The 15,497-nt window shown below is 41.4% G+C and overlaps 1 protein-coding gene across 1 annotated transcript in view; it reads left to right on the top strand.

Moving 5' to 3' along the window:
- The window catches only part of OGDHL (oxoglutarate dehydrogenase L), a 64,800-nt gene that overhangs the window by 17,436 nt on the left and 31,867 nt on the right, over nt 1-15,497 (top strand). The window contains exons 3-12 of the mRNA XM_035137810.3: nt 1,076-1,267; nt 4,311-4,413; nt 5,033-5,148; nt 6,066-6,220; nt 10,372-10,518; nt 10,984-11,074; nt 11,780-11,959; nt 12,496-12,624; nt 13,158-13,337; nt 14,537-14,689. Coding sequence (XP_034993701.3) covers nt 1,076-1,267; nt 4,311-4,413; nt 5,033-5,148; nt 6,066-6,220; nt 10,372-10,518; nt 10,984-11,074; nt 11,780-11,959; nt 12,496-12,624; nt 13,158-13,337; nt 14,537-14,689 — 1,446 coding nt within the window. The remainder of the gene's footprint in view (nt 1-1,075; nt 1,268-4,310; nt 4,414-5,032; nt 5,149-6,065; nt 6,221-10,371; nt 10,519-10,983; nt 11,075-11,779; nt 11,960-12,495; nt 12,625-13,157; nt 13,338-14,536; nt 14,690-15,497) is intronic.

Below are 15,497 nucleotides of genomic sequence, written 5' to 3'. Positions count from 1 at the left end.
AGCTTGTTCTCTTGACAGAACTCTATTAGCCTTTGCCCTGCTTCATTTTGAACTCCAAGGCCAAACTTGCCAGTTGTTCCTTTTATCTCTTGATTCCCTACTTTAGCATTCCAATCCCCTGTAATGAGAAGAACATCCTTCTTTGGTGTCATTTCTAGAAGGTGTTGTAGGTCTTCATAGAATTGGTCAATTTCACTTTCTTCAGCACCGGTAGTTGGTGCATAAACTTGGATTACTGTGATGTTAAAAGGTCTGCCTTGGATTCGTATCGAGATCATTCTGTCATTTTTGAGATTGCATCCCATTACAGCTTTTGCCACTCTTTTGTTGACTATGAGGGCCACTCCATTTCTACTACGGGATTCTTGCCCACAGTAGTAGATATGATAGTCACCCGAACTGAATTCGCCCATTCCCTTCCATTTTAGTTCACTGATGCCCAGGATGTCGATATTTATTCTTGTCATCTCATTTTTGACCACATCCAGCTTACCTCCACTCATGGTTCTTACATTCCAGGTTCCTATGCAATATTTTTCTTTACAGCATCGGACTTTCCTTTCGCTTCCAGGCATATCCGCAACTGAGCGTCCTTTCGGCTTTGGCCCAGCCGCTTCATCAGCTCTGAATCTACTTGTACTTGTCCTCCGCTCTTCCTCAGTAGCATGTTGGACGCCTTCCGACCTGAGGGGCTCATCTTCCAGCGTCATAACTTTTATATGCCTGTTGTCTTTGTCCATGGAGTTTTCTTGGCAGGGATACTGGAGTGGCTTGCCAGTTCCTTCTCCAGGTGGATCACGTTTAGTCAAAACTCTCCACTATGACCTGTCCATCTTGGGTGGCCCTGCATGGCATAGCTCATAGCTTCTCTGAGTTATTCAAGCCCCTTCGCCACGACAAGGCATTGATCCATGAAGGGGCAAAAGGGGCAAAAAGAATTAGGGGCAAGGAAATGAAGGGATTGAATTTATCACCTGTATTGTTTTCTTTTAAAACTTCTTAGGGCTATAATAGCTTTCTATTTCCCAATTCCCCCGCTTCTTCCTCTCTCTCCCCGCCCCCCCATCCTTTCTAGTCATGGGATTTATTTTTCCGAAATGCTACTGCTGGAGCCCTTCCTGGACAAGCCTTTCAAACTCCTTTACCGGACCTTTCAGGAAGCAAAACATCACTTGTCCGAAGCCATGGACTGACAAAGTCGCCTGCGAAAGCTGAGAAACTGGTCGAGGATCATCTGGCTGTGCAGTCATTGATCAGAGCATATCAGGTGGGTGTACAGAAATTTGCAGCAGCTGAGGGTGTTTGCTTATAACAACGTTTTGTAAATAATGCGCAACTAAGGAGCCTCTTCTTCAAAGGTGTTTAAGGGCATTTCCACACAACACTTTATTCTGGACTCAGAGCTGTTTGTGCATGCAATATTTTGCGTCATCCACATCCTCCCCCGAATGAAACATTTTTGGTTTGTGAATCCCCTTAAATTTCTGTTCGTATAGATTCCTTGTCAACGCTAATCTAAAAAGCAACCAGAATATTGTCGGACAAGTGATTTGCACGGGACCCCCTGACTATTTTTTTAAAAAAGAAACATAATCGAACTGTTTTCGTGGCTGTTGCATTTGCTCTCTGAATGATAAATTAGTGTGCTGCAAGAACTCCCTCTAACTTTGCTTTATATACACATACTGTCACTGTGTGTATTAATTGGAGGTTTTTGATATGCAGAAGGCCTTTTTGTTACAAAATACAGCCAAAACAAATGAGTTGCATTCTGTCATAGGAGAATCGCCATTTATTAAAAAGATAAATTAGCAGAAGATCATTGAAATGTTGTACTATATGCAGAATTATTGTTTCTTCTGTCTTTATTTCCCCCCCCCCCCTTGGACTTTGCAATTAGTCAAGATAAAAGCCGATTAAAAAAAATAAAAGGTCTGTGGAAAATATTTGTGGGAGATCTTTACTGCATGCTTACTTTATGCTGTCTGTTTCTGCCTAGTACTGAGAATTAAAGACTGTATTTCCCTAAATTGTTGTGCAACGATCCCTACTGGTGCAGCAGGACTCCCCCACCCCCACCCCCCAAACCTGCTCTTGAGAATTCAGAGAATTCCCAGAACTGTGCATGGTGGGGTGGGGTGGGGGGAGAAGAGGGGATCTAGTTCTGTTGGGCAAGCAGAAATGCTTGCACTGGTGGATTGATCCCCTTAGTGCTACTTTGACTGCAACCCTGAATTTTTAAAAATAAATGTTTGCAACAATTGGCCTTAAGTAAGAAGAGCCCTTCTGAATCGGATCAAAGGTCCACTTAATGCCATGTGCCATGGGAGCCAACTCCTAGGGGCCAAGGTCCCTACAGCCTCCCCAATAAAATATTTGAGTGGGGCACCCCGCCCAAGTTGATGGACATTGCCATTCAATAGTGTGTGTGCACTGCATCATGTGATCAGTTATGCTTACCTTCTCCCCCCAAATATTTTATTCAAGTTGGCACCCTTGCCGCATGCTGTTTCATACAGAAGTCAACCATATTCTTGTCCACAGCCCACAACCAGGTCCTGCAGGCAACAGCTCTTCCTTGTTGTTCCAACTCTGCAAATGGTATTCAGAGCCATATAGAGAGGATTGTCTGTAGCCATCATGGTTGTTATCATTGATGGACTTATTCTCTACTAGCTGGCCCTGCACGCATTGCTGTGTGTTAGTCTGTCAAATGGAGGGTAATAGCCCCCCTTCAGATCCCCCTGAGTCTCAGAGTCCCCCTGTTTTACAGGATCTCGTGGCGGAGGCGGGGTTTGTGGGTGTGGGCTAGACTCCATGGGGAGGGAGGAGGAGGTGGAGGAGGAGCTGTGGGAATAACACCACTTGAGGGCGCTCTTTTAGTTTGTGGAAAAGTAGGAAGCGAAAGGAAAGTCCGATGCTGTAAAGAAAAATATTGCATAGGAACCTGGAATGTAAGAACCATGAGTGGAGGTAAGCTGGATGTGGTCAAAAATGAGATGACAAGAATAAATATCGACATCCTGGGCATCAGTGAACTAAAATGGAAGGGAATGGGCGAATTCAGTTCGGGTGACTATCATATCTACTACTGTGGGCAAGAATCCTGTAGCAGAAATGGAGTGGCCCTCACAAGACAGGAGTGCCTGGCGTGCTATGGTCCATGGGGTCACGAAGAGTCGGACACGACTAAACGACTAAACAACAACAACAAAGGTTTTTACCTGTGCAGGTATGAGATGTGAGCAATCCGAGGTTGTGCAAACACTCGGGTAGTGGCATGGACCGTTGTGTCCAAATTCCAGGACAATCGGTCAAGCAGTTTCGGAGAAAAGTGGAGCCCACATTTTCACCTTTTTTTACATTTATATATATATAATATATATATATTCATGTCTTATGTGCTCTTTTAAAGCCATGCAAGCTAGTGCCTGTCACTGCATCTTCTTGCAGTGAATCTGCCTGCTTAACTGCTGCTTAATTACTGAATATACTGCTTAATTATGGTAGTTTCTAAGCAGTATATACAAAAAGTATAAAATCAATTAAAATTAATCATGAAAACAGAAATACCTTTGCCAAAGAACTACCGGTATGCATGTAAATATATGTGCTTCGTAGGGATCACCATCTGAACAGTTATTTGCAACTTTTATTTATTTTGCTTTTACTGGTATTGTATTCATTTCTAAAAATGCAAGTTCTATAGTAGGGAAAATGTAACAGTAAAAAACAATAAAAATCATCCCACCTTACTGGTCAAATGCAATACTCCTCTGCCACACACCTTTACACAGGTTGAGAAAAATTAATCATGATCTCCCAGTGCAAATCTAGTTGTTATTTTGAAGAAGTGTAGCCAGTGCTGGCAGATGGGGTTTGGATGCTCATCCAACTGAAAAGCAGTGCAGCATGAATAGATGGCACCCACACTTAGATGCACATCAGATTTATGCCTGTGGTTCTTGATCCAGCAGATGATGTATGTACCTAACCAGCCTTCCATACAAGGAGGTCTCTCTGCATGTGCATTTCTCTTAGCTGACTCAGGATATAAGTGGCTTGAATGTCAATTTCCCCCACTTTTTATTGAAAAAATATTTTGAAAAATGAGTGCTTGATTCAAAAGATGTAAAGGGTTCCGGGTGATCTCTCTGTTATTGCATACAATTAATGAGAAGCTGAAGAACACACACACACACACACACACACACACACACACACAGCTCTCTCTTTGAGTCACCTTATTACTACAATGTTTTCTTCTTTCCCTTTCCTACCGCCTTTCTTACCCACTTCAACCTATGCAGATCCGTGGACATCATGTGGCTCAGTTGGATCCCTTAGGAATCTTGGATGCCGACTTGGATTCATTCATCCCCTCAGATTTAATCACTACTATAGATAAACTGGGTAAGAATTTTAACTCCTTGGCAGTAAATTAATATCCATGGTGAGGAGCATGCCTTATGATTTAAGTGCAACAGGCAGTCAGGTGAGCACTGCAAAACTGAATAGTCGCTCCTGTTTGCAGCAGAGCAAGCAACTCATCTTTAATGAGAGAGTCCTCTAACTTTATGTATTAATTCATGTTAAATTGTTACATATATGAAGAAGATGTGAGAATGGCATTCTCATTCTCATTATAAAAGCACAAGTGGCCAACATAGATTTAAAAATGATTATTTACAAGAACTTGGCATGAAAGAGATGTTGCAAAACAAATGCCTGGCTCCTAAATGCTGATAGATTAATAAAAATGGGCATGAAAATAAGGATGAAACACAGGAAAAGAGTAGGCAAAGAAACAACAAGGTGCATGTGTGTTCATGCCAAGGCTATTTGACTTCATTGGTTCATCTCCTGTTAAGTTTAAGATGCCTTGAAAATTTTTGCCCTCAAAGCTTCAGATATTTTCAGGTATGTACCAAATTGCATTATTTGTATCTAAGTTAATGAGGTATATGTGGCTCTGTTGAGTCAATGTTTGAGGTTTGAACTTTTTTTCCTGCCTTCTCACTATATACCATAGGGTTTTATGGCTTAAATGAATCTGACTTGGACAAAGTGTTCCAGTTGCCCACAACCACCTTCATTGGAGGAAATGAAACCATGCTTTCCTTACGAGAGATCATCAAACGGTTGGAGGTAAGTATGATGACATCCTGTATCATTGATTCCTCCTAAAATGGAGTTCAGTTACCCAGTTATCAATCTTCATTCCCTGGGTTGTATAAAATATAGCATGGCGGGGGGAAAGATTAACATTATTTAATCTTCCAAATGCTTCAAATGAACATTGCAAGGGAAAAGTTGTATGTGGAGTGCCCTGTTACAGTGTAAGAAGTGCTTCCAACTAGAAATAAAAATTAATGACATGCCAACAGAATCTGCGGATGTCATGCAGCAGGTGGTATCATTTCAGTATAGACTTGAAGACTTGCCTAAGTTTGAGGAGGTATTAGTAACCAGGTGAGTCGCTCTGGTCTGATCATTTCTCGGACCAGTTGCTAATGTAGGCCTTCACCTTGGGGTGGGGGGGAGGACTTCTAAGACATGGCATTGGCCACAGTTGAGTTGTTGCTGCTTATCGAATTGTGGAATGCATAAGAGGTGGATCCGTTTGGCCCAGTTTTGTTAATAGATTCTTAACCCGGTTTTCCAGAGTGCCTTGCGCCATTTCTGTTTTGAGGGACTTTAGTAAAAGGTGGCTAGGATTAAACCTGGAGCCTCATAGCCAAAGTGTATGGTCCATTATGGTTCCTTTGTGTAGTGCATATACGTGTGTTCCTTATGTAAATTCTGTTATTTTGGAGGGATGTCTAGAAGTATTTAATTGATTTCTACCAGGAAGGCTTGTGAAAACATAATAGATTCCAAATGCTGACTGGTTTAGGTATCTAAAGTAGGTCATGGGCTTGTGCGCTCCTGCACCTATACTAGCTCTTAGGAGGAGCTAGTTCCTTGGGTAGAGAGAAAAGTACCTTTAAAAAACATAGTTTATACTCTGTCGTTGCTACCTTTTAAATGTTTTCATGCTTTTAATGTATCATTTTACCATCCAGAACACATATTGCCAACACATTGGGCTGGAATTTATGTTTATTAATGATGTGGAACAGTGTGATTGGATCCGGCAGAGGTTTGAGACTCCAGGTGTCATGAAATTCAGCAATGAGGAAAAACGGACGTTGTTGGCTAGATTGGTGCGGTCAACAAGGTATGTTGGGAAGGAGTAATATTGTCAGGGTGCTGTCAGCGGCTCCCAGCTGGTTGCCCAGGAATTAAAAAGACAAGGAAAAGTTTCTTACAGCCCTTTTTTATTTCAATCTTTATAGAACCCAGCCTCTTGGATAATGGTGTTGTCCCAAGTGAATCTCTACCCCCCCCCAAAAAAAATCTCTCCCTCGTCCTCATTTGTCATTCTCATAATCTCCTCTGTGGGTGCCACTAAGTGTCCTCTGTCTTTGAGCTCTTTGCTCTCCTACTTTTAAGGCTCGCTGGGTTCTGGGAGATGGAGGGCCTGGAATGCTTTCTAATGACAATGTGTCAGCTGGGTGTTGTTCTGGCTTTTCCATGATTTCCCAACTTTCCCCCTCATCTGCCTCTGAGCTGCGACCCCCCTCAAACCCCGGTTGTAAATCTATACAGTCATACCTTGTGCTGCGTCCGCTTCATGTTGTGTCTTTTTGCGTTACATCCCGCGGCAACCCGGAAGTACTGGAATGGGTTACTTCTGCGTTTCACCACATGCGCAGAAGTGCTAAATCATGCCACACGCATGCACAGATGCGGCACTTCTGGATGCGAACGCTTCAAGTTGTGGATGTGCCTTTGGGATGAATTACGTCCGCAACCCAAGGTTCCACTGTACTGTCTTCCTTCTCCCTGGAAGGGTAGAATGGGGGGGTCTCCACCATTCCTCCTCTGCCCAGTCCCTGACAGATATGGATTCTGGATGGGTCCAAAAATGGTTAGCATCTCACTGTGTGGGAGTTATGGCCACTGCCTTAAAATAGTGGTGAATCCCCTCTTGAAGAGGCCTTCCCTAGTCCCAGAGGTTTTAGAAAACTACTTCTCTGGATGAAGCAGATTATCCAGACCTGGTTCAGTTTCAGCGTTTTAGCATTAAAACAGCCTTGACCACCCTGATTGATGGCCTTTATTGAGAAAGCGACAGGGGAGTGCAACCTGGTTAAGGTAAAGGGACCCCTGACCATTAGGTCCAGTCGTGAACAACTCTGGGGTTGTGGTGCTCATCTCACTCTATTGGCCGAGGGAGCCAGCGTACAGCTTCCAGGTCATGTGGCCAGCATGACAAAGCCGCTTCTGGCGAACCAGAGCAGCACACGGAAACGCTGTTTACCTTCCCACTGGAGCAGTACCTATTTATCTACCTGCACTTTGACGTGCTTTCGAACTGCTAGGTTGGCATCAGCTGGGACCGAGCAACGGGAGCTCACCCCGTCGCGCGGATTTGAACCGCCAACCTTCTGATCGGCAAGCCCTAGGCTCCGGAGTTTAGTTTTCCTTAATCTCTTAGTGGCCTTTGAAGCCATTGACCCTGATGTTCTTCTGGAACTACTCAGGAGGTTAGAAGCTGCAGGTGTACTACGTTATAGTCCTTTTGTTTCTTCCTTTAGGGTCACTACCAGAGAACAATTCTAGGATGCTTTGCCCTAATAGTTATTGGATTGTGGGGTCCCATAGAGATCTATTATTTGCTGGCTTGGGCTGTGGGGAGCTGTAGTGTAAAACATTTGAATGGTAGTGGGGAAGGATGTTTTAGTTGCATTAAATGATGATAATAAGAACATGAAAGCAAGGAGCTGATAAAAATATGGTCATGTTCTATTGGCATGGATCAGTTCATGAACATAACCATTAAGACTGGTTCTGCTCTATAGCATTTGGGTAGATATTTTACTTTGTTAGTCGGATATAACATTTGCCTTCTGTGGTAGTGTTTATATAGTGAGACAGCAGTATATAATTCCTGCCCAAGTTTAATTAAAAGAGAAATGAATTTGAACCAGATGCTTTTTAATAAACAGGTTACCATGGTGTTTGAATGACAGGCTGTTAACAGTCTGCCACACAGAATGTTTTCTCATTTATCTTCCTGATATGTGCATCCCCCCTCCTCTTCCTCCACAACATACATATTGTGTCCTGCTATACATATTGTGTACTGGTTAACTAGAACGATCTGTATAAAAAACCAGGGAGGAGCCTGATATATCCTGTTCATGCAGAAAAAAATGCTAGGTAGAGGAATGAAGCTCACTGTCTGCCTTTTCACTCTGCAATTTCTAGAGATCCTAGATATAGCATGGCCACACTCCCAATAATGATAGACAGCTTGTGACAAATATCAAAATTAAAAATTCTGTAAGAGATATTTTTTCATGTTTTGCATTCAAATCACGCAAGCTGTGTGTCCTGCATAAAATCACTTAGCTTGCATATTCTGAACTGAATATTTGGGAGTTTTTCCATTTGCAAAAAGAATGGGTTAGACAGGAAAGGAGAATTGGGTCAACAGGAATGTTGTGCTAAGGGAGATAATGAAAGGCTAGGAGTATCCCTGCTTGTTTCTCAAGGAACTCTGGGAATTGTAAAGGGGGCTGCGTATTTCTAGATATGCAGGGTTTCTCTTAACCCATAATTTCGGCTACTTTAAACTGCAGTTTCAGAACCTGGTATAAGAAAAATCCTGTTTAGGATGTTAAGTATCTGTCAGGTCAAAAGAGTAAGGTATTTTAATTAATCACTTCCAATTTGTACCTTAAGATTTTATCGGTTTTATAAATTCTAAGTATGCTTAGTGGGAACTGACTGTGTAATCCTAACTCTGTCTATTTGGAAGTAAGTCCTACTGAATTCATTGGCACTTAATTCCAGGTAAGCATGGAATTATAGAATTGTAGAGTTGGAAGGGACCACAAGGGTTATCTAGTCCAACCCCTGTAATACAGGAATCTTTTGCCTAAAGTGGGACTTGAACTCACAACCCTGAGATTAAGAATCCCATGCTCTACCAACTGAAAAACTGAGTAAGATGTAGTCTGTAGACATGGCACAATTTTCTATTTGGGGGCAATGAGTATGCTACTGATATTTGTTAAGGGATTTACAACTAATACCGTATTGGCCTGAATATAAGCTGCACCCGAATATAAGCCGCACCTTTAAACTTTAATGGGGGAAAAAAGAAAAAAAGACAATACCTGAATATAAGCCACTCCCTTAAAATTCCACAGGCACTCACACCCATTCCGTTTTACCATATGTCTGTTTCAGCAGTGATATCGGTAAAAGCCAATTTTTGTAAGGTTGCGAATTTAAGCTACACTAACTTTTCATGGTCGATTTTTTTTTGGGGAAAGTAAAGCTTATATTCAGGACAATATTCAGGTATACAGCCTTGGCCCAGTATACCTGAAGGAGCGTCTCCACTCCTATTGTTCTGCCTGGACACTGAGGTCCAGCGCCGAGGGCCTTTTGGCGGTTCCCTCACTGCGAGAAGCAAAGCTACAGGAAACCAGGCAGAGGGTCTTCTCGGTAGTGGCGCCTGCCCTGTGGAACGCCCTCTCACCAGATGTCAAAAAGATAAACAACTACCTGACATTTAAAAAACACCTGAAGGCTGCCCTGTTTAGGGAAGCTCTTAATATCTGATGAATTATTGTATTTTAATCTTTGTTGGAAGCCGCACAGAGTGGCTGGGGAAACCCAGCCAGATGGGCGGGGTACAAATAATAAATTATTATTATTATTATTATTATTATTATTATTATTATTATTATTATTATATTACTGCATGTTTAACTGGACTGCTTACTATGAGCCACGTTGAGAGCCCCATGAGAGACAGAAGTCAGGATAAAATTTTAAAGAAATAAGTAATTCATAGTATTAATTGACCCCATGATATAAACGGTTCTTGCAAAATCTTGGTAGCTTTAGCTCCTAAAGTGATCATAAAGATGCTTCTCCCCATTTAATATTTTGTTTTAAAAAGAGAGGGCTTTAGTTAGAATAATTTTTAATTGTGTACATTGGTTCTAGTCTACTTGCGTTAAAAAAGAAGATACTAAAACCTCTCACTAAAGGATAGCTTTATTTTTCTGGTTATTGATTCTCAAGGAATGTATTCCAGTATAGTTGTTGCTGGCAAATAACCAAGCATTATATCATCAGTCTAGACAGCTGTGTTACCCAGTGATATTCCTAAGTTTACTGATTGTTTCATGCTGTTTCTTTCCCTCTCTTCATTATTACCTCTTTATTTTTAAATAATATAGAATTATTGCTTGTTGCTTCACTTCCTTAATAAGGGCTCTCTCTTAAATCTATCTTCATGGACAGATTTGAGGATTTCCTTGCTCGGAAATGGTCATCAGAAAAACGCTTTGGTTTGGAAGGATGTGAAGTAATGATCCCAGCTCTGAAAACCATCATTGACAAATCTAGTGAAATGGGAATTGAGTATGTTATAATGGGCATGCCTCACAGGTAACTATTTGCCTGTTTTAATTTAATGATCATGATCACACAGCAGTGTGCAGTTTAAAAACATGTAATAGTTACATTTGTTAACACAGTTACATTTTAAAGTTTCAGCATACTGCTATTTCCATAATATTCTTATTCCTTAGTTTCCCTATTCTTTTGTTTCTGTTTATTTATTTATTTATTTTAAGAAAGCCAGTTTGAGCAATGTTTTCACTTTATTTCATAAACACACACAAACAAATCTTGCACACTTTCAGGTGCTATAAAAATAAAGTTGCTGCTACTGAGACAAACTGAATGGGAAGCTAGTAAAAACATAAAATGGTGATAAGTTTGTGGTATTGAACCAGACAATTGGAACTCAGTATTCAACGCTCTACAGAAGCTGTGATTTTACTTGCAGTTGCTTATTATAGCTTCTATGTGCGGTTCATTCACCCGACTTTTTTTTGTTTGGTCTCCAAGGGGAAGGCTGAATGTGCTGGCCAATGTTATCCGAAAGGAGCTAGAACAGATCTTTTGTCAGTTTGACCCAAAGCTCGAAGCAGCTGATGAGGTGAGCTACAACTTCATTGGCCATTATTACTAATGGATTCTTTCTCGTTAAAACTAGAGTTAAGGCTAATTGTGTGTGTTAGATTCATATTCAGACTTGTATTCTGAGGGCTTTCAGATGTTATATCTCAGAAATGTGGGAGGTGGTCTTTTCCTATCAGGGTGCTACCTCTCAAAGGGTGGAGCTGGAACATTTGCTGGGGGTGTATCTCAAGTAGTTGTAGTTTTTGCAGGCTGTGTCTTGGGAGAGCACTGGAGGCTGTCCTGCAAGCACAATCTGTGTCAGATCATTTCTGCTGGGATTGCTGCCAAATAGGACCAATGGGTTTCTGCACAGAGATCTGTGAAAGTGCCACTGAACATCTCATCCCGGTGTGACTGGTTTCATTTTCTAACCACTCTTCTTTCACGTCTCTGTGGCCAGGAAGACAGCAGAGGTGCAGTGACAAAGCAAAATAGGATTAAGTCAGGGTGCCAAGTTCAGATATAATGATAAATCACACAACGCAAGCTGAGTCACAAGTCATCTTCAAACCATAATTTACAATGGTAGTTTGTTGGCTCCAGTCAAACCACAGTTGGCTGTTGAGGATTAAGAGGTACAAATAAGACAGACTCTAGCTAAATAAGCTATCATTTAGTGTTAAATACGAACCCAGCCATTGAGATGATAGTGTTTGGACTTTCATAGTTTCTGGTGTCTTAGGGATCTGGGGATGTAAAATATCACCTGGGAATGTACCATGAGAGGATCAACCGAGCAACAAACAAAAAGGTCACCCTATCACTTGTGGCTAACCCATCTCATTTGGAAGCAGTGGATCCTGTTGTACAAGGGAAGACCAAAGCTGAGCAGTTTTACCGAGGGGATACTGAAGGGAAGAAGGTAACATTGCCTGGATAATAACTTCTGCTTGACCTCATTTCTAATAGCCTATGGTAGATTTCATCTATTGAAATAAAAATATGCTACTTGTGTCTTCAGAATACTTTCCCCCCCCAGTTGAGTCAATGTACAAAATGTTTGAGGCACATAGCTTCTCCCACATTTTCGTTTAAAGCTAATCACTTTCAATTGCCATGAATGTTCAAAATGGCAGTTTCTTAAAGAGGTTCGGTCAGAAACAAGTTTTGTTGAATGGCTACTTTGACAAGGGATTGAGAGCAAGATTCCAACTCCTCTGGCAGAATAGCTTGCTGCCAAGCCATGTTACAACAGATCTTGCCCATCCATAATCCTCAGTTGGATCCTAGATGGCCATATGGAACAGATGGCATCAGTTATTGATCGTTTCAGTGACGTATCAGATTCTTTACAACTTGCATTACATTAGGAGGGGGGGGAGTGAATTAAACTAGGGATTTGTGAAACTTGTTGACGGATGGATAGCACCAGTAATTTTTAACTCCCTCTCCACTTAGGTTATGTCTGTACTTTTACATGGTGATGCTGCCTTTGCTGGGCAAGGAGTTGTTTATGAAACTTTTCATCTCAGTGATCTTCCATCATATACCACCAATGGCACCATTCATGTAGTGGTCAACAATCAGGTAAAAAGCAGAAGTAGCAAGTCGGGGTTCCTTAATAGCTTTTGGCAAGCTTTTCCGTTGCCTTCATGATAGATAGTGGACAGCGCATTACATTCTTCCCTTGAGCCAAGGGGTTGCTCTGCGGTTACAGGAAGCCTTTATGAGAAGGAAGACTAAATGTTATTTTTGGAAAACGTTACCAGAAAGACTGGGGGAAAATCCAAGGGAAGACAGAAAGTAGTTTTTTCTGCTGTTTATGCAGGGTCACTCTGAATTTAGAAGGCAAAGTGTTTTATTACTTATGTCGAAATTGATCATGAATTGTCATGAAATGACGTGGTGGCTTTTTGCTGTCCCTGTCTCCAGCACCAATAAAATGATGTTAATGTACAAATGAAAAGAATGAAATGTGATAACTTTCACAACTTGTTCTTCCTAACTGAAAAGCATATCATCCTGCTGTATAAATAACGAGTCTGTAAACTGAAATGTCAGTTCTCAACACACTTTGAAACACTGCCACTAAAAACTACATGTTAAGTATTGCGTTTTAGATTGGCTTTACTACTGATCCACGAATGGCTCGCTCATCTCCCTATCCAACTGATGTTGCTCGCGTGGTCAACGCACCTATCTTTCATGTCAATGCTGACGATCCTGAAGCAGTGATGTATGTCTGCAATGTAGCTGCAGATTGGAGAAACACTTTTAATAAAGATGTGGTTATAGATCTGGTAAGTACTATCATTCTTTACTATTGAATGGTCTTCCCTGCATACGGGGCTAGGTGGGCATCCATTTTCCACTACAGCTCTTTGTGCCCCTTCAAATCTCTCATGAGAGTTGAGGGGCTCCGAAACAGCCTCCATTGAAGGTTGAGGAGCTGTGGTGGAAAGAGAAAATCGGCATAATCCTGTAACACGTTGAAATACTTGAAGTATGTGCACACAGCGTCTTTGAAACCTGGACTTTGAACTTACTGGAGTAGGTTCTGAATATGATGATGTAGTGTTAATTATGGATTGTGCATTTCCGTTTGTAGCATCTAAAAGTCAATTAAGAACAGGACACAATATTGCTCTGAATCTACCTAGGTATTTCCCTTAAAATGTATTTCACCCCACAGATAATAAGGGAAAATGTTACTGCTATCTGTAACCTTTTGGTTTACATTCTGTCCAGGCTCGAAAGCTAATTTACACAATCCCACAATCTTTAAAAAAAAGACAGACCTGACTTATGTGCCTTTATTGCTTGCTGCTTCCTGACCATACTTAATTACTATGCTTTTGTAAGAGAGTACAAGGAAAGGAGGGAGAAAAAAGCCCTCTTGTGTTGTATGCATTTTAGTCTCTAGGAACTCTCGAGAGTCAAATTGGGAAGCTATCCCAGAGGAATTAACCCTGGGATCTTGGGGGGAAGCACACTCTCCAAAGAAGAAGACTAAATAGCTTGAAGCATTAATTCCTTTATTGCATTTATAGACCTTTCTGCCAAAGCTCCCACAGACGGATTCACAGTTTTAAAATATTAATTCAAATAAATAGTACAAAATATTCTCAGGGCTGCTTCAGGAGCTGATGGCACTGGCACCCTGGCACAGGCTTCTCTTGCCATTTTTCAGGGCTCAGGGATTTAACTGTAGATTCCTGGGTGTTTTGATTTCTGATGGTGTCAGGGAGACTACCAAACTTCTGTCAGGACTGAGCGAGCTAAGTCAGGAAGAAAAATGGGGGGGGGGGGAGTATCTGCTCACTGAGCTTTCAGCCTTTCTGGAATTCTTTCCAGAACTGGGTGTGTACAGAGAGCTACAGCTGGTGGGAACTGCAAACTGTAAAGTAAATTATAGAGAAAGCTTTAGAAAGCAATGGCCATTCATTGTTCTTATTATCACCCTTTTCACCGTGATCATCGCATTGACTGAAATATGTAGGTTTGTTACCGAAGACGGGGCCACAATGAAATGGACGAGCCCATGTTCACCCAGCCCTTGATGTACAAGCAGATTCACAGGCAGGTGCCTGTGCTTAAGAAGTATGCCGACAAGCTAATAGCTGATGGAACTGTGACGCTGCAGGAGTTTGAGGTAACAAGGCTAGCAGTGGAGAGGATCGTTGATGGTGTTGGCTTTGTAACAAGTAATACTGCTGTAGCTTTCTATTTTAACTGGTTTGACTTGTTTTGATTTTTCTAGGTCAGGAAATAACTTCTGACTTATTCTTTAAAACTTACAAATAAATTTTCCTTAGTGGAAATCTGTTGATTGTCTCAGTAATTTCAAAAAATAAAAACACGAAGAGCAAGAACGGTATGCAGTGGTGCATTGGTTCACAGCAGCAGTAGCAGCAAAAATTATGCAGGCAAAATAGTGTTTTGGATTTGCAGGGGACACCTCTAAACCCTAGAAATTAATAAATGGTAGGATTTGGAGTATTCAGGGAAAGGCCTCTAGCAGGCTTCATCGTGATAGGCTGAGGCCCAGGGTGGATCCTGAGTCCTGCTGCGAGACATAAGCCAGGGTCTCTGAGTTTAGACTTTGGGTTCCCGGACATTTCCCATCTGTAACCTCTTTTTTCCGTTTTTTATTTTCCTTTCTGTCTCCAAGCTCCTAAGATAGTGACGGCGAACCTTTTAGAGACTGAGTGCTCAAACTGCAACCCCAAACCCACTTACTTATCGCAAAGTGCCAACATGGCAATTTAACCTGTATATCTCACTTTTTCTGTGTGTTTCATGTTCCTTCTTTATGACTGCTGTTGTAATAAATAATCCTTCATAAAAGTTATTCCATTACATTCTTCATTAAATTATCTTTCCATTGATAGAAAAGGAGCAGTATGTAATTGATGAATAATAAAGAGAAAAGAGAACCACGAGTTCTTTACCACCAGCTA

This window comes from Zootoca vivipara, chromosome 5, assembly GCF_965207765.1.
Source record: "Zootoca vivipara chromosome 5, rZooViv2.hap1.1, whole genome shotgun sequence".
NCBI classification, from domain to species: domain Eukaryota; kingdom Metazoa; phylum Chordata; class Lepidosauria; order Squamata; family Lacertidae; genus Zootoca; species Zootoca vivipara.
This window is presented reverse-complemented; position numbering and strand designations above follow the sequence as displayed.